Source organism: Poecilia latipinna, unplaced genomic scaffold (genome assembly GCF_001443285.1).
Source record: "Poecilia latipinna isolate Pla-1442-1.1 unplaced genomic scaffold, P_latipinna-1.0 Scaffold331, whole genome shotgun sequence".
Classification (NCBI taxonomy): domain Eukaryota; kingdom Metazoa; phylum Chordata; class Actinopteri; order Cyprinodontiformes; family Poeciliidae; genus Poecilia; species Poecilia latipinna.
In genome coordinates, this window is record NW_015112947.1 from 181,362 (window position 1) to 200,036 (window position 18,675).

The 18,675-nt window shown below is 37.9% G+C and overlaps 3 protein-coding genes across 3 annotated transcripts in view; 1 reads left to right on the plus strand and 2 right to left on the minus strand.

The window, feature by feature from the left end:
• The window catches only part of ranbp9 (RAN binding protein 9), a 30,284-nt gene extending 20,888 nt beyond the window's left edge, over positions 1-9,396 (minus strand). The window contains exons 1-4 of the mRNA XM_015035331.1: positions 8,738-9,396; positions 6,309-6,420; positions 3,034-3,086; positions 112-279 (exon numbers count right to left, since the gene is read on the minus strand). Of these exons, the coding sequence (XP_014890817.1) occupies positions 112-279; positions 3,034-3,086; positions 6,309-6,420; positions 8,738-8,954 (550 nt within the window). The 5' untranslated portion in view covers positions 8,955-9,396. The remainder of the gene's footprint in view (positions 1-111; positions 280-3,033; positions 3,087-6,308; positions 6,421-8,737) is intronic.
• Positions 9,397-11,469: 2,073 nt separating this feature from the next.
• LOC106949212 (transmembrane and coiled-coil domains protein 1-like) lies at positions 11,470-14,225 on the minus strand. Its single transcript, XM_015035333.1, has 4 exons — positions 14,115-14,225; positions 13,300-13,655; positions 12,752-12,887; positions 11,470-11,788 (listed from the first exon to the last, which is right to left on the minus strand). Exons 2-4 carry the CDS (start codon positions 13,635-13,637, stop codon positions 11,516-11,518), a joined length of 747 nt encoding a protein of 248 aa, XP_014890819.1. The 5' UTR covers positions 13,638-13,655; positions 14,115-14,225; the 3' UTR covers positions 11,470-11,515.
• A 1,651-nt stretch (positions 14,226-15,876) lies between these two features.
• rnf182 (ring finger protein 182) lies at positions 15,877-17,062 on the plus strand. The gene has a single exon (XM_015035322.1). The coding sequence runs from the start codon at positions 16,166-16,168 to the stop codon at positions 16,955-16,957; it is 792 nt and encodes a 263-aa protein (XP_014890808.1). The 5' UTR covers positions 15,877-16,165; the 3' UTR covers positions 16,958-17,062.
• The last annotated feature ends 1,613 nt before the right edge of the window (positions 17,063-18,675 follow it).

Here is an 18,675-nt window from a genome sequence, read left to right on the forward strand (position 1 = left end):
ACAGAGTGGGACAGAGAGGGGACAGAGTGGGACAGAGAGGGGACAGAGAGGGGACAGAGTGGGACAGAGAGGGGACAGAGAGGGGACAGAGAGGGACCGAGCGGGACTCACCTAGGCTGTGGCCGTTCTTTGTGTAGAAGCAGGTGTTGTTGATGAGGTTAACGCAGCAGCCAATCACGTCGCCCGTTGTAAACGTGGGGCCGTAGGGTTGCCCGGTGCCGGATGAGCAGAAGGAGTGGCCGTCGTCGCCGTGGTAACCATAAGAGTGCTTGTCCCAACCTGAAGGAAGAAGGCAAAACAAAGGTGAGCGGTGGGAAGGCGAGACGCAGAGATGATGCAGTCAGACAACAGACTTCATCAACGGGTGAAAATCGAAAAGTAATAAACACTGGAAGTATTTTTTTTAAATATATAAAAATCTTGATGGCATCAAAATGAGGATCAAAGAATATGTCTAAAAGAAAACTGCTGAGGTTGCACCTGAATCAATCTGCATAATTATCAATGAACAGCAGCCAGAAACTCTGCAGGGAGACAGAGAGGCTCTAGCCAAGGAGTCCAAATATGTTGACTAGGCAAGAAAGACGCCACAATTCATGCTTCAGCACGCTCCGCTGTCTTTAGTTATTAGAGGCTGTAGTTGGTAACGGGACAAAAGGACAGCATCAGAAACGTGGAGGGATTTAAAGGCTTTAAACATTTGTTACATTTTCAGCTGCTGCGGTTCTCTTTCTCAATGCACTGAGTCAAACCCACCGAAAAACCTGTTCCCCTCCTCGCCTGTGGGGGCGCTGCACCAAGAATCACTAAAGGAAACGACAAAAACCTCTGAAGACGACACTGAGTGCAACTTCCTTCTTCATTACATGTAAGCAAACATGAAGTGACGTCAGATTTTAGGTTTTGTTTTAGTTGTATTTACCCATAATGCCCTGCGATGCAGTCTGTTTCCAGCTCTTAGAGCAGTCTCCAGTTTGCTCGGCGTTCACATACCCATTCAAACCACACCGGAGTTTACTTAAACCGAACACAGACCGAGGTTTGCAGGCAGACAAGAATTTGATTAGCATTCACACCTCAACAGAGGAACCGGACTTTCTAGGCAAACGGACTGGAGTCGCATTAAAGTGAACTCAACTGGGTTGGTGGGAATGAAGAACCCTAAATCTTGCTTAAGGACTCTTCTGGGTGATTCAACTAAGAAAAAAAAGAAAATAAATAAACCTTTGCTATTTTTACCTGGTATGTTTTAATCATAAAACATACCATCCTATTCACATTCAGGTTTTCCTATGAAAACGAAGGTTTTCTAAACAATCCAACCTTATTTTACCCAGCAGCCAGTGTGTTTGTCTTAGTTGCATTTACCCAGAATGTAACTGGCTTTAGTTGACCTAAAGCCCGAGTAGCTGACCTCATATGGTCGTTATTTGTGCTGTTCCTTTAGCAGGTGTGTTTCCTGTTGGTTTTTAATGAGTGACGAACATGTCCCAGTTTCCCTGAACTGGAGCTAAACTTGAACCGAGCCCATTGTCCTCTGAAGAGGACGCCACTTTCAGCCCCGCTGGCCTCGGGCCGTTTAGGCTGGACGTTCCAGCTCCGCTGCAGAATGTAACCCAGCCCGGCCTGCATGCGGCTCCGCTGCAGCCGTTCTTCAGTTACCACTCCTTCATTAGCCTCCATCCATCTCTGGCCCCCTGTTATCTCTGGGTGGGTCCAGTTTTAAACTAATGAAAGGCTGTCTGGGCTCCTGCTCGCTCTGATAACCTCGCTGGATGACGTTGATGAAGTGGTGCCGTGTCTTATGGATCCGCTCACCGGAGGAGAACTCTCTTACAGAAACAAGAAGTGGGTGTCTGTCTTAGAATTGGATCAGAACCCAGAAATGATACCCAGGATGAATTTAGGATCTATTTTGTTCATTTAAATCTGTAAAATTAGCTCCCTGAAAACAAATACTGCTCTTAAAAAAACATTCACATGTGAGATAATCCAGTTTCATAACGAAGTGTGATTCTTACCACTAAACTTCATAGTAGCTGCATTTAATCATATGAATGGTGAGTTCATGGGACAAACGGTGGAGAAAATTAGATTAGATTAGATTCCCTTTATCTTTACAAATCAGAGAACGGCCGATACTTGGATGTGAAGCCGGCAAATATCTAAAAATCACCCACTGTCCTTTTTTGAGAGGTTTGAAGGAACGGCCCACCAGGTCATGCCTGCATGTCAACAATAGTCACTCCACTTTTACCAACTCTGCACCTTTCTGGCTATATTCAGCAACATTTCAAAAGAGAAAAAAAAAATCAGCATTGAAAGTTCAGGCCTTTAAAATAAATCAGCAATCAGCTCGAAAACTGGAGCTGGAGCTCCACTAGAGAAAATAATTATTCCAGACAATACAATCAGTTTTTACAATTTTAAACACCAATAACGAAAATTTATATTTAAAAAACTCATCTGAGCTGCACATATTAGAAAATACTGCAATGATATATCAGGTGATAGCTTTCCTCTCTAATCTTTGCTTCCTCCTCCATGTGACCTTTAGCATTTGAGTCCAGTGTGAGCTTTTGCAGCCATGACACTCTGTCCTACTAGCGAAATGTTGCATTAGCATAAATTATACAATTTCAGAATTTGCAAACTGCATAAGCCAACAATTACTGCTCTCCAAACTGTCCTTTGCGATATAAATATTGTGATGACGATATATTGATGATTTATTGTGCAGCAGCCATGCAATAAAGCTCAGATTCAAAAGCTGACGTCTAATCCGCAGCTTTAGTGTGTTTGTTTATTTTCTGGGTAGTTTGAGTGAGAACACAGTCGACTGAACGACTTTCCCTCGTTCGTCTTCCTGCTGTCTGCAGCAGCTCCTATAAACACTGTGCTCCAGTCGTGCCAACAGAGAACATGCAGATGTAATCAGATAATTGAAGTTTCCTCTCAAAGAGACGTTTCTCCTGCTCAGCAGAATCCTCACAAGCAGAATAAAACCAACAATTACACACACAGTGAACTTACCAGGGAGTCTGTTCATATTTACACCCTGAGCTGAGAGGCCGATCCCCATGTAGCTGGAAGAAGAAACACAAATAACTCAGTCCTGACATGTAAGACATGATGTTTATAGAGGACACAGAAGAATAAAAACGCTCCTACAGCTGCAGCTGCTTTGATTACTGCTGCACTGACTTCAAATCATCCTCCGTTTACCTGAAGCTCCCAGCGGTGAACCGTTATCACGAGCAAACATTCTGGTTCAAGACGGAGGACAAAACGGTTTAAAAAGACACAAAGAGGGAAGATGAAACTCAAGCCAGTTTATTTCAAAGAGCTGACTTCATCAACACAACGGTTAAATTAACTTCACTTAAGAAAAAAAAAAGTAAAAAACAAACAGAGGAATGCTTTAAGTTTTTTTTAAATGTAATTTTTTCAGTTGGTCTCAGGTTGTTTTTTTTTGTTCTTTTTTTGTTAATCAAATCAATGAGCTAAAAATCTTATTCATTTTTTTAATGCCAGCATGTCTGAACATGGAGACCAGTGGTGTGCAACCTGCGGCTCCGGAGCCACAAGTGGCTCGTTGGACCTTCGACAGAACTCTACATAAAAACATGTAGCACCAACAATTTTTAATATAGATGGAAACAATAAATGCTCCATTTTGCAGCTGAACTGTATTGAATTTCAACAAAATTAACAAAACTATTTTTTCTAGTCATTATGTTGGAAACTAATTGCTTTTCCCTAATTTTGATGTTTTATTTCCCAAAACATCAAAATCCAAGAGTAGAAAATGTATCCATCCTGTTGTTACAAATGTTTTATGATTTTATTCATTTTAAAACCTAAATATAAACTGCTGGTTCTTTAAAAAATTACCATTTGCTGATAGAAATGTAGTCAGTTCTGATTCCTCTCCAAGAACTGTGACATCAGTGGATTTGAGGAAAATGTTTATTTTTCTTCCAAACCTTTTAGTTGGAAGTGATCAATAATTTATTGTATTGGTTGCAGAAATAACGGAAAGTCTATGTAAGAGACATTCTCTGTGAAAATGTTTTATTATTATTAAGAAAAACAACCAAAAGTAACATAATTACTGAGGGAAAATTATAAAAATTGTCTTAAGTATATTATCTTTCAGCTTCTAAAATCTCCTGATTTCACTTTAAAATGCCCTCATGACACAAAAATCACCCGGTTCTGTCTTCACTCATCATTATCTATCAAGTTTGGTGCAGTCAAGTATTTTTAAAAAAGTTGGATATTTTAGTTTCAGACAGACTGATCAGAGATCAGTGCTTGTTAAGTCCAACATCAGCAGATCAGTTTTCAGTTAGCATCACTAAAATGTAGTTTTTTCATGCATACATGAATAATAAACTCATTTTGACTAAACGGTTTGGGTTTAACCGCTATGGATTAAATTTATTATTTGATATTCAGTAATACTGGAACAACATTCATAAGTTAGAAGTTGTGCAAATTAATTTTTCTAAGCCTTAATGGTAAAAATCTGAACATACTTCACTCAAATTCTTTTTATATAGTTTTTTTTTCTAGTAAATTCTAAATTGTAATTAAAAATATTTTTCTTTTTACTTTAATAATGGAAATAAACCAGCATTTCTAACAGACTGTGCTGTTACAACCAAACTATGACTGAAATGTTGATTTAAAACTTAAAACAAATGTTTGAGATGATTTAATGTAAAAATATTTTCTTCCACACTGAGACGTTGCAAACAAAGCCGACATGTTGGAGCATAAAACTGAACCGTAGCTTCGTTTTTATTTCCTGCGTTGCTCCCGAGAGCTTTGCAGCTTTTCTGCACTTCCTCCACCATGAAGTTCATGTGTGAACTGCAACAACATTCTAATGTTTTCATGACTATTTCTGCCACCAACAAGTAACAACAGTCATGCATCATTTTTCTTAGATCCTAATATTAGGCTCATCTTCAGAAAGTTGTGACACTTCAGAAAAGTTAATGCAAAACAAAGTTAGGGTTATAACCATACTAATGTTTTGTGCCTAATAATAAACATAACTTAGAACCAAACTATAAAGATTCAGAGCTTTGCTGTTAAGTCAGATAAACAGGAGTGGAGTGACAACCAATATATTGCTTTTTGATTTTTCAAAGTGTTGTTTTTAAACTTTTTAACATGATTAAATAATTCCTCACCATTCTTTTTGTTGTTTCTTAAGAGGATTTAAAACTCAATAATTTTGTGATGTTTAGGAACCACAGATTTACAAACTAGTCGTTTAATTTCTGCAAACTCAAAATCTAATCCAGACATTTTGTTGGTTGTTTGCTGAATAATCTGGGAAGAAGTTTGAGATTACTTGCCTGTAATCTAACATAAAATATAATTTGTGTTTTTATCCAAGATGAGAATATTATCAGAGTCTGAAGTTAATCACATGAGAACTCGGCAGGAAGAGCCGTTCCTCTTTTAAACATGCAAATTAAATCATACTATTCTCACTTCAGCTCATCAACAAGATAAAACTCTGAAGGACTAAAATAAACATCCTGATGCTTCATGTGAAACAGATAGGACTTTTTTATATCTAATGAATTTATTTTCACACAACCTGCAGAGTAATGATGACTACATTTCTGTTTTAGATGATCGATGTGACAAACTGCAGTAAAATCATTTGGTAACACTTTATTTGAAGGGAGGTGAATAAGACTGTCATGACACTGTCATAAACATGACATAACACCTGTTGTGAACTTGAATAAGCCTTCATGAATATTTATGACTGTTGTCATAAAGCGTCATTCTGTAAAATATCACATTTTTAATACAAAGTTGACATTATTCAAAATGTCTTTGTTATGACAACTTGACATTAACCAAGAAATCATTACTGATATAAATTTGCTAGAAAAGTATTACTGATTGCACTTTAAAAATTAGGTAACTTTATGTTATTAAAGGTAAAGTTTAAACAGTAATGATTTCTTTGTTAATGTCAAGTTGTCATAAAGACATTTTGAATAATGTCAACTTTGTATTAAAAGTGTCATAATTTACCGAATGACGCTTTATGACAATAGTCATACATATTCATGAAGGCTTATTCATGTTCATGACAAGTGTTATGTCATGCTTATGACAGTGTCATGACAGTCTTATTCACCTCCCTTCAAATAAAGTGTTGCCAATCATTTCTTCCAGCTGGAAGTTGATAGAAAACCTTTATGTTAATTAACTTTACAGGCAGTTTAAACTAGAACAAAGCTACACCTCTGCAATATTTAACTGTCTCTTACCCATCTCGGCCTTTACTGATGATCTTCACCTCAAAGTAGTAGACGCCGCAGGCGGCGGGGATGGGGTGGGTGGCCCGCACAGACGCAGCATCCTTAGGGGTCTTCCCATGACCTTGGAAGGAGTAAACAATGTTTTATTATTACAAATAAATGTCTACAAGGTCAACCTGCTATAAATAAAGATGAAAAGCTTCTCCTGAACTACAGGAAAGCCTGGAAACGGACTGTATGCAGATTTAAATTGATCGCTGAGGTGTTCCAGATCACAGATATCTGATCCAGCTTTAATCCTGTCACTATGGTTTAATAAACCTTTAAATCAGAGCAGGAAGTAATCTAAATGTTTTACACAATAACCAAAAACAAACATGAAGCTGAAATTATTTTTTACTGAAGCTGGTTCCTTTATCTCTAATCATTTTCTCCTGTCTTTGCTAAAAATGTGAGATTTCTATGATAAAACAAGAAGAAAATCAGATTAAATTCTTCATTTTCTGGTTATTTAAAATAATAAACTTTCTCTGTAAGATGTGGCTGAGGTTATGAGGTCATCATGTATGGTCTGAACCTCATGTACTGATTTGTGAACCCGCTCATGCTGGCAGTCTATAAAGCTAACATTAGCTCAAGCAGCTGGATGAGTGCATCATTAGGGGTCAAATATCAGCCATGTTTACACGGCTGAATGTTAGTCAGGAGCAGCTTGAAGCCTTTGCAATATGTGGACAACAAATATTCCCAACATACAGAATACAGAGCCATCGCAATAACAGAAGCAACAAAATATGCTACGGTTACAGTTCAGGTGGTTGTTTGTTTTGCTTTTTTTGCAATTAAATCACCTAAACCCAAATTACATTATGAGAGGATTTAATGTTCATATTTACTGCTTTCTGTGAGCAGTAAATGTCAGCTCTGTTGCAGGTTCAGATTGCAATGAAACACCTAAACCCACATGCAAATTTTTAGATTTGTTCTCCTATCCAAAGCTTCTGAGATGGAGCCACAATAAAGAAGCATTCCAGATGAATAAATAATTAAAGTTTTAATATTCCAGTAAAAATAACGCACGTCTTCCAGGAGTGAGAGCAGGGTTTGTTCTTGTTGTAGTAAAACGGTTTAATTGTATTAAGTTAATAAAATAACTGTTTTTTAATATTTACTCCAATCTCCAATTATTGATTTCACCATGAAAGTATGTGATTTCTATTTACAGTGCATTTATGTAGTAGATTTGATGATTCTACAGTATTATGTTACCAAATACAACACAGAAATGCTGTTATTTTCTCCTTAATTGATTTCCTGTTTAAAAAATATGTTCACACTAGAAAACTTAATGGGGTTTTTTCAGGATTTCCAGCATTTCTAATGATTTTACTGTTAATCGATATTTAACAGTGAAGTCTTAAGATATGATAAAAGGATTAGGAAAGTAATTACAGATTAAATCATCAACAAAAAAGCTTCATAAAGCAGATCCTAATCAAATAGATCTTAATTAGAACTAATGACTTGCAAAATAATTTTATATAAAGTCAGCAGATAATTACAGATTTAAATCTGGAAAAATATGCTTTGCTCCCTGGAGATAAAAAAAAAATACAAGCTTTGTATTATTGTGTGAAAGGATGCTGAACATTTGCAAGCTTGCTATGCAGTACTGAAGTGAATTTGTTGTGGAAAGGAGGAAAATATTCTGGCTGCAACAAGGAAAAGGATGTGTGTGTGCAGAGGCCCGGTCAGACCCAGAATAGCAGAACACACCCAGGAAGCACAGTTGCACCTAGTTTTTTTTTTAAGCACTAGCCTTTTCTTCTAGGCCTACACCCAAAACCTTCACTGTGACAGCTTTGCTAGGCAACTAGTCCAACCACGATGTCAGACAAGACACTTGATATAAAACCCTCAGCAGCAAGGAACTAATCTAACATGTCATCATGGAGGCCTGAACCTAACCTCGACATTTGACACTATTTTCTCACATTTCTAATCAACCTGTAATGCTAAATTAGCTGCTACAGTTGGGCTTTTTCTGACCTGTCTGAAGCAGATATAGTCTGTAATCACCTCTGTCTGTATTCAATCAAAATGTTTATTCTGGTAGGTTATTTATTAAAGAACATGATAGGTCGACGGACTGTCAGTACAGGAAGCTTCATGGAGACAATTAATGGGATTGGCAGGCTGGTTAACTGGTAGCAGCGAAGCTAACGAGCAGGGAGGTGAATTTTGGCAGCGGCTGCACCTCGCCAGCTGGTCGGGTTGCAAGATGTCCTCTCCGCCTTGTTGTTGATCAGGCTACCCAGCCTACTTTGTTTTTAGCCACAAACAGCAGCTGCCTTCGCTAAGCTAGCTGTGAAGTTAGGCTAGCATGTTAGCATAAGCTTAATAAAGTGACAAACTTTGAACGTGTCTTTTTGTCATACCTTTATAGTGAACACGGAGGTTGTTCTGAGACAGTCCGATGTAGCTAAACTTGTCCTTCGGGCTCCAGGAGCGTGGAAGCGGGGTCTCGTTTTCGTTAACGGCCGGATAGAGCCGTCGAAGTCGCTGGTTTAGCTCTTTTTCCTGCTCGTTCAGAGCCGAGTCTCCGTGGACAACGACCGACATCAGAAACCCACAGCCCGTCGACTGTCCAGACATGGCTACCACACGGCTTTTAGTGAAGTGGCTTGTCAGTAACAAGCCAGAACTGCTGGAGTCGGTCAGTGTCGAGTTTAAAGGGGGGTTAGCAAAGCTAGCTAGCTATGAGGCTAAGCTAACTGGCTTCGCTGGTTCGTATTGAGGCAGCCAGAGCTGGTTAGCCTAGAAGCTAACCTGGCTAACGTGTTTAGCCGAACTGATCGCTGAAATGGCTCAGGTTGACATTAGCTGACACAAAGCCACAACATAGACACTACGGGGAACAATATCTGCAGGAGAGGATCTGATGAGAGCGGCTGAGACACAGACGAACAGGTCCGGGTGGATAGCAAAGTAACAAAAGCGTTAGTCCAGGCGGATCGACTAAAGTATAATAAGCTCGGCTAGGCTCGATCTTTTGTTTGTTGTCGGAGCGTATTCTGCGAGTCTGATTGGCTGAGAGCAGCTCCACTCACTTCCTATGGGAATGTGAAGTCAGTAACTGTGAATGTGCAAAAACAGATGAACAGACAAATCTGCACTCAAAAAACCGAGCTGTACTTTTACAGTCAAACGCTGAGTTATTGTTACTTTTTGTTGTCCCACAACTGCTCTTGGTCTATATTATATACCTCAGTTCAGTAAACTATTAACAATCAAAATAACTTTTTATATGACATAAATAAAAAGTTATTTTATTTGATTTATTCAAGTTTTCACCAGTTATCCCTAATCCCCATACATTTTTTTTCTTCCACTCAACTTTCCATTCAGATGCTTAGATGTTTTTTTATATTTAACCAGTATGTAAACTGGTTTAAACTGCATTCCTCATTTGTCTCTTTCCTCATTCTTGTGTTGCATTTATCTGAGATAGTTTAACTCTTGTAAAGACAATTATCAGTCTTATTGTAAACATCAGCTGAGTTTCAGTTATGTCAGACAGTTTAAAAGATGCTTCATTATGGCTTCTCAAAAATAAATATGAACTGATAATGTCTGATTTGGTTCTGGTTTCATTCGTCTGCTTTTCTGACTTTTTCCAGCATCCAAAGAGCTCAAACATTAACAGTACTTTGCTGCCTGAATGGCAGAAAATCCTGAAGAATGTTTATATGCAAGTTCATAACTTTTAGCTTACATGGACTTGGTTATTATGCACAATAGTGACCTGAAGCACACCAGGAGGCCCCATCTGAATGAGTTAAGATCTAAATAAAGGTGTTTTACTGGCATTGTATAATCCTTTTTAGATATTTTAAACAGGCAGTTCACGCTCAGAAACTCTCCATTGTACCCGAGTTAAAACAATTATGCTGTATTTTCCCCAGAGTGACAGCAAAGACAAAAACTAATTGACTTAGGAGACAATTAGTTTTCAGTATAAGGTCAGAATGGTTTGGAAAACATTTTCCTTTAATAAATGAACTCATGATTTAAAAACTGCAATTTGTATTTGTTCAGATTATCTATCTCTAGTTATCAGAAACATTTTAAAGATGTTATTTGGTCTTTAAAGCTCAGCTATGGTTTCCTAAATGTAAACATCTTCAGCATTACCATTATTTTTGCAATGCTTGATGTTAAAAAGTTGCAGAAATCACTTTGAAAGTGAAATCAATTGCTTAAAGACAGTCTAAAGTCAGTATTTATGTGGAAGGGAAAAGTCTGTAATCCATTAGACCAAAACTGCTAGTGAAAGTGATGCAGGTACAACATATACATCTGACGTTTTTAATCAAAGCATTTAAGTAAGAATAACATCCGTTCTGCAGGCCGTCTTGTTGTGCCTGTTTGAGCCAAAACATTCTGGTCTGAGTAATAAAACTAAAGCACAGACAGAACATTTCCTCCCCGTTTGGTTTAGCAGCCTGTGAATGTTCCTCACAACACAGCAGCATGTGGGAAAATTCATTTCATCACTATAAAGGAATGATGAAGTGATGTCTCACTCCCCGTTGGGAAACATTTGCTCGGATTAGATCAGGACCTCTGGAAACAGGAGGCCTGGATTGTTTATAATCTGTGAGATCCATGAGCAAAAAGAGACCAGTTGTTCTGGAAACAGTTCTGGTGTTTGGAGAACGGGTTTGAAGGGGTGAAACTTTACTAAAATGTTCCTGTGAACGAAAAAATAAACTCATTTAAAAAGAAATTACTTCCAAGCCTCCTAACCTGAATATTGGGATTTTTTTCGAGAAAAAACAAACATTTTTTACTAGAAAAAAAATCTGAGAAGCATACTCAAAATATGTGAGTTTTTTGGGGGGGAATTTACTCTTTTTTTCTATCTATACAAAAAATGCGCAGCTAATATAGGGATAAAACATGTTGGACCGACCACAGCGCCCCCTGGTGGTTTAAGCTTATGCTGAACGCCAGCACTGGAGAAAACAAGGTCATATTTTAGATATCTGATCAATTAAAGTGAACAAAACTCAGGACTTTTATAATTATTAAAACAATTTGTGTTTGTTAATAACTAAGAACTCCAAGTTAAACTACAAGCTGGAATGATACTGATAAGATAAATGCTGATGGTTTTCAAAAAGTTTTATTTTTTGCATCTTCTTGGACTCCAATCAGCTAACAGTATTCCAGTACTTAAATAACAGGAAGAGGAAGACAGCCAGGAGCACAGCAGAGAGGATGTGCTTGGATGACTTGAAAATCAAGACGACTCGGTTCAGTGTGCACACAAACACCAAGATGGTCGACATGACAACAAGCAGCCCTTTGATTAGCTTTGCGATGATAATCTGTGCTGTGCTGTCTTCGTGTCTCAGAAGATCCATCTCTTGCTGCTGCTGCAGCTCCATCTTCAGGAGATGGCTCTGACATTTGTCCAGCGCCACCTACAGGTGAGAAAAGATAAGATAAAGTGGAAATAACATAATTGGAATCTGGTGCTGAACACTAAATTGATAATATCGTAATAGACTCACAATCAATATCTCCTATGTCTGATAAAATATTCAATAATTTCACAGATCTAGAACCGTGTGGATCTGGAAAGGCTTTTAGCTCTGCTAGGTGAGTGGAATCAACTAACTCACTCACTCTTTGGTTGCCTAGCGACTCACTCGCTCTTTGGTTGCCTAGCAACAACCTGTTGAGTAACTTGCACAGCAACAGTTTCATGTTGTGCCCCAAAACTGCTTAAACATAAGAAACAATGTTGTGGAACAAAAACTGTGGATAAAACAGAAAAGATCACACCACCAGTTTGGCATATTTCAGATATTAGATATTAGATAATCAGATAATCAATACTATTAAAGTTGACCAACGTATCGTGATGAGTTTTTCAGCCATATTGGGACCCCATGAAAAATTATTGTAGAAAAAGCTTCAAATCATATTCGTCTTTTACTGCAGCATCAAAATCTCAAACTGAACATTTTAGAAATATCAAGAGTTTAATTTGAACGGAAACAAAACTGAAGTTATCTCTGGATCTAAAGAGGAACCATCTAGCGTCACCACACAGCTTCAGTTATTACAGCTGGAAACTAGAGATCAGCCTTCAGTCTGGGTGAAGTGATGTACTCAGACCTGAACCTTCAGAGCAACATAAAGACAGTTACAAAGTCAGACTTCTAATACCTGAAGAACATTTCCAGGATTAAAGGACTAATGTCCCAGCAAGATTTGAGTCTTTGGGCATAAATACTGTGTACAACATACAAGTCTCCTATCAGACATTAAAGGTACATTTTATGAAGAAAAAGTTGGAATTTTCAGAGAACCTGGAGTATTAAGGCAGGAAGTGAAACATGGTTCAGAGTGATGCATGAAAACCTTTACTGGTTGCTTACAGAAAACTCCTCCGCTTTGCAGTTATACTGAAAGTCAATGATATCCTTTATGCTGCTTATCTCCTCTTTCAAGTTCGACGTTTCCCTCTGATGAAGCTCAGTCAGGTAAGCGAGTTCCCGCTCCAAAACGTTCAGTCTGCCAACCCAAAACACCACATCACCAAAAAAGTCAGAACTCTGAATTATGACATAAGAGTCAGAATTAAGAAAACAATAGTCAGTGTTCTGATGTTCAAGACAAAATTCTGGGGAAAAAAAAGTTAGAAATTAGAGAAGAAAACTCTTAATTCTGATATTAAAATCTGAATTAATTCTCAGAAAGGTCAGAACTCTGAGACTAAAGTTATAATCCTGAAGAGAAAAGTCAAAATTAATTCAGACTTTTTTTTCAGAATTTTGACCTTTTCCCTAATTCTAGCATTGATCTTAAAATTTTGACTTTTTTCCAAATTTTGAAAAATTAAAAATTCTTAATTCTGAGATTAAAGTCATAATTCTGAGGGAAAAGTCTGGTTCTTTTCTTTGTCTTTGCAGTGGGCAGAACTGACCTTGACATTTCTTCCTCCATCACATGCAGCATGTGGTTGTGGTCCCGCTGGTACTCAGTTTTCAAGGTTTGCAGGGATTTCTCAAGGTTCTTTTGGGTTTCTCTGATCTGCTGGATGTCACTGAGCGCAGCATCCACAAGTTTGGATTTGTTCTCACTGTGACACTTCCCACCGTCCCTGGAAGAAGACCTGCTTTTGCTGCTGCTTGCAGTAGAAGGTCTTAAGAAGCTTGTGTGCTTGTCTGCAGACAAGCTGCAGCTTGCCAGGAACTTGTCTACAGAGAGGGAGGATTTTGAGTGCCTCCGGCTGGGACTTTCACCTTCGTGGTTTTCGTGCATGTTCTTCACTCTGTCAGACTTACAGTGGATGGAGAAGGAGAATTTCACCAATTTAAATTTGTCTGTTAAAAGTAAAAATTTGTGTGATTTTGAATTGGAGTCAGGCAGCATAAAATCAGTCCACGGGCCATTAATGGCCCCGCGCCACACTTTGGACACTCCTGGTAAGGATTTTAGTAATTGTGTTGCCCCCCTCCTACTCCCAGATTTTCTTAGTGTGTTCCAATAAATAATAAGATGTTTTTATTTAGATAATCCGTTGTTGAAGTCCTTCTTCACATTATTTAAATGAGTTTATATTAATAATATTATTTAATCTACACAATGCAGTGTTTAATTAAAAAAATTCAGCTCTTTTGTTTTTAGCATAAATCCGACATGCTCAGCATCTCCGTTTTGAACCATTTCCATAAACAAACAAAAATGGATCTGGAGATGAAGATGAGAAAAGCTGAACTAAATTATGATTTAACTCACCTGGCTTCAAACCGGATCATCTGAAACGGGTCAGGGTTTGGAAGTGGATCATAGTCTGCGCCACCTGACTGACGCAGCTGAACTGTTAAACGACAGCCACGTTGCTAGGCAACAAATTGTTCGAGTCATAGTTGAAAAAGACGATTTATTGCTATAAATGATCATTTTCAGCAGTAGACCATTGAAGAAGGATTTCTAAAACACCTGTCCGCTTTTCTGAATAAAGAAACGGAAAAATAAAAATAAGTTAGCCTTTGAGGAGCACAGTTATGGAAATGCAGATGTTAAAGTAACGTGTTTCAAGTAAACATAAAAACAAAACAAACAGCTAAATGAAGAAAATTAGAGCAGATTTTAAACCAACTTCAGGACCGTATTTATTTCAAGGATGAAATTTTTTCCTGAAATAATGAGACGAAAAAGACCCACCGTCACTTCCTGTCCCCACATTAAGAAATTCTTTTACAAAAATGTGAATAATTTTTGAAGTATTACTCAATTTATTGAACTGAAATTCTGTGAAATTAGATTACATTTCAAATCTTCTCTTTCCTTTTTTTTCCAGATTCTTTTTGCACCGAGACTGTTCAGATTTGCATATTTTGTCGCCCCCTTCTGGTGATTTTGGAGGCCGAGGATTGGTTGTTCCTCTTTCTGGTGTTTACTGTTAATTTTTTTTAAAAAACCCTCTAATTTAAATGAATTAAAACAATATTAAAATTTTAAATGTTCTTGTCATTCTTACACACAGCATTAAAAACTGCTTGACCACCGGCCTCCACTGTTCAAGATGTTTAAGTCATATTTAATTTATGTTTTATTTCTACTGAGGCGAGCAGAAAACCCAAAAATTATACTCAAGCACCAGTAGCACTACTTCAACATATCTTTACTAAGGTAAAAGTAAAAAGTATCCATCCAATAAATAATTTAAGTAAGAATAAAAAATAATTTGATAAAAAGTTGACTGAAGCACTAACTGGTCAAAATGATCAATTATTTAATAGTTAAAAATTACATAATCAGACAAACCAAATTATAAAGTTAAGTGGAAATTTTGGTATTTTAAGGACGAAAAGGAAAATAATTCGTATAATTAATAATAATAATTTAAAAAAAAGAAGCTAAATCAGCCAGAATATATTTTTTCCAAATCAGTTTCTTTCTGTTTCTGCCTGAAACTGAAAGTTTGGTTAAAATATATTTGTTTTTCATTTCAGTGGGTAGAAAATCCAGAAATTTTACCGAAGTAAGAGTAGAGATACTTCATAATAAAATTACTCAAATAAAAGTAAAACATACAGAATAGCAAAAATACTCCAGAAAGTAATTTAAAAAAAATCTGATCAGTCAGAATCATTCAGATGATATCAACCAAGCAGGGGGAAATCCTAGAAACCTTCTTTGCTTTCTGCACACGGCCCAGTCTTTGGTGTCACACTGCAAGGAAGGAGGCTCCATGATGATCAGTCCCAGAATGTTTTATTCTGTAAATAAACATTTCAGTAAATAAATAGTGGAGAGAAAGTGATTTCTCTGACTCACTTCATGCACAAACACTGTATGTTTATGATAACTGAAATAACCTGATGACATTGATACATATTTTCACGGCTACACTCTGTGATCAGAGCGATGTAGGAATTAAATATGCTTCCTTTGTGTGTGTGTGTGTGTGTGTGTGTGTGTGTATGCATCAGGCACTAATTGGACTGAATTTCACTGAGTAACAAAAGATCAGACTCGAAAATTCCAGCTCCGGTCTGCACAGGCTCAGCTTTGTTGTCGTTTCGCGGCTGTTTGCTGTGTTAACAGTTATCCCTTCATCTCTCTCTCTTTCTGTCAGAGTCTTTTTCGCCTTCCCTCTCTTTTTCTCCTACAGCCCCTGAAAGGATTTGGTTCCCTCAGCCTCAGCACAGTCACCTCAACTTGTGAGGAGCTTCAAAGCAAACTTTGAAATAGTTTTTTGTAACCCAGGATGGACTGTGGGTTTTTAGTGAAGTGGAGACTTGTGTCTCTGTGAAGCTGGTTGAGGTTTAGGTAAGTCTGACATGCTGGAGCTGCAGAACCTTGAGGATGTTAGCGGCACCGGGCCCCACGCTGATGGACTCGGTTCTGATGATATGGAGTGTAAGATCTGCTACTCTGCGTATAATCTGGACAGCTGCAGGCCGAAGGTCCTGAAGTGCCGCCACCGGCTTTGCTCCAAATGTCTCTGTAAGATCCTGGATCTGGGCGAGTCGCCACCGGACGCCCTGGTGTGTCCGTTCTGCCGCTGCACCACCAGGTTCCTGGGGGAGGCTGTGAGGAACCTTCCGGACGACTGCAGCCTGGTGGCGAGGCTGGCTCTGCAGAGCAGGAATCAGAGGAACTTCCGGATCCAGCCGGACTCTGAGGCGGAGCTGCTGCTCAGCCCACGGCGCCTGAACGCCCTGATGGGGAACAACCCATCCTACTCCGCCTCCAGCATCAGGAGCTCTCCTAACTTTGTAGTCATCACCATCATGGAGCCTCCACCGGCCGCGGCCCAGGACCTCCGGGTCGGCTCCTGCAGACTGACCCAGGACTCGTCCAGTTCAGACTCGCTGGCCTCCGCCTCTCAGCGGTGGACGGTGTGGACCTGCACGGCCCTGATGTGCCAGACCTCGGCCCGGGTTCTGGTGTGGGTTCTGGGCCTGCTGTACTTCAGCTCGCTGCCCATGGGGTTCTACCTGCTCATCATGCAGCGGACCACGGTCGGGGTGCTGCTGGTGAGCCTGGTGCCCGCCAGCCTCGTCTTGATCCTCATCTACGGCTTCTGTCAGTGTGTCTGCTATGAGCTATGGCGCTGCTTGCCACCGTGACGGGGACGAAGAACCGGGCCAATCACAGCTCTTTGAAAATAAAGTGGATGTTTCCAACTTAGACACTGAGAACGATCTAAATAAATCTTATTTGTATCCTCTTTAGTTTCACTTCATAACCTAGTTACTAATTCTATGAGGAATGCTTCAAAAACTCTTCAACATCTGTGGATTTGTTATCTTATACTGTATCAATATTGACTAACTTTTTTAATCGATTAGGACCTTTATTGATAGAAAAAAGGATCAATCTCAACATTTTTCTAGACAATCTTTGGAAATTTCTGAGTTTGAAGAGTTGAAAATATCAAAGTATTGTAGATTAATCTGATATTTTTGTATTTTTATCAGGCAAATTTTCGACTTTTGGAGCTCAGAGATTTCTTTGTTTTTCCAGTAAAATTCTGGGATGGTTTAATGATTAATCTCAGAATTTTTCTGGAAAAAAAAAAAAGTTCTGAGTTTTAAAAGTCGAAAATTTGCTAAAAAATAAAAATCTCAGAAGTGTTGAGATTAATCTAATAATTTTTTTAGAATGTTTTTTTCTGGATTTGAAAGTCACAAATGTTAAACTTTTTTAAACAGAGAAATGGCCAATTCTTTTCTAGAACATTTTGAGATTACTTGCATTAAACTTTAAAGTTAATTTCACATGGTTGATGAATGCAACTAAAATTTCAGGTTAAGTGCTCTCGGAGGCCCCCTGCTGCCCGGGAGCCCACATGCAGCTCAGTTTGCTGAGAAAATTCAAGGCTCATATCTTCATGTGTTCACTTTGCAAATAGCCTGTTAGGCTATTTGTTTCACTGCAAAAATAGTTTTTAGATTTAGTTAAAGTCAGATCGGTTTTGTTGTTCTTCTGTAATAAAAATATTACCTACATTTAATATGTAGTTGCTTTATTTCAGTTTGCCACTTTATTTCACACCATAGCGGATGGCAGTTCGTGTGTATGGTGACACATAAATGAATGACGTTGCACTCCAATAAATAAGACAACAAACAACAAAACTTGACGTCATTGATGTGACACGCAGCCAGAGAATCAGCTGAATGAGAAACTGCAAGCTGGCGGGAATTAAACTTAATCAGATGGAAAGCGTAGCAAAGTTCCTTTCACAATAAAATAACTAAATGGTTTAAAAATAAAATAATAAATTGAAGAGACGAATAAAATTCTGGATGTTCCTGGTGCTGCTATTATTCTGCAATTTAGTAAATTAGTGTAATATCTTTTGTGAGAGACTATAACAGACAGAATTTTGTCCCTAATTGATCAATAATGTGATGACAGAATTGATAGAAAAGTAACAGGTTCTACCATATTTATTATTATTATTATTATTATTATTATTATTATTATTATTATTATTATTATTCAATATGTATTTTTGTTTTAGAATGACATTTTATTTCTGTTGGCCATTTTTTATGTGACCAACTCAGATTCTTGTCATAATAAAACTCAAATAATAAAAGTAACAATAATACTCTTTAAGGATTCACATTAATAATAGAAATAAGACATTTTGCATTTTAGATTAGTATTATTTAGATTACATAATGTTTCAACTCTTATTATTTCCCACTTTATTTAATTTCCATTTGGGATTAATGAAGTATGTTTTAATTATTTAAAAAAAGAACGCAAACACAGAATTTTATTTTGAAACCCCAATCTGGAAATGGCCACAGTTAATACAGGAAATTGACTCCAT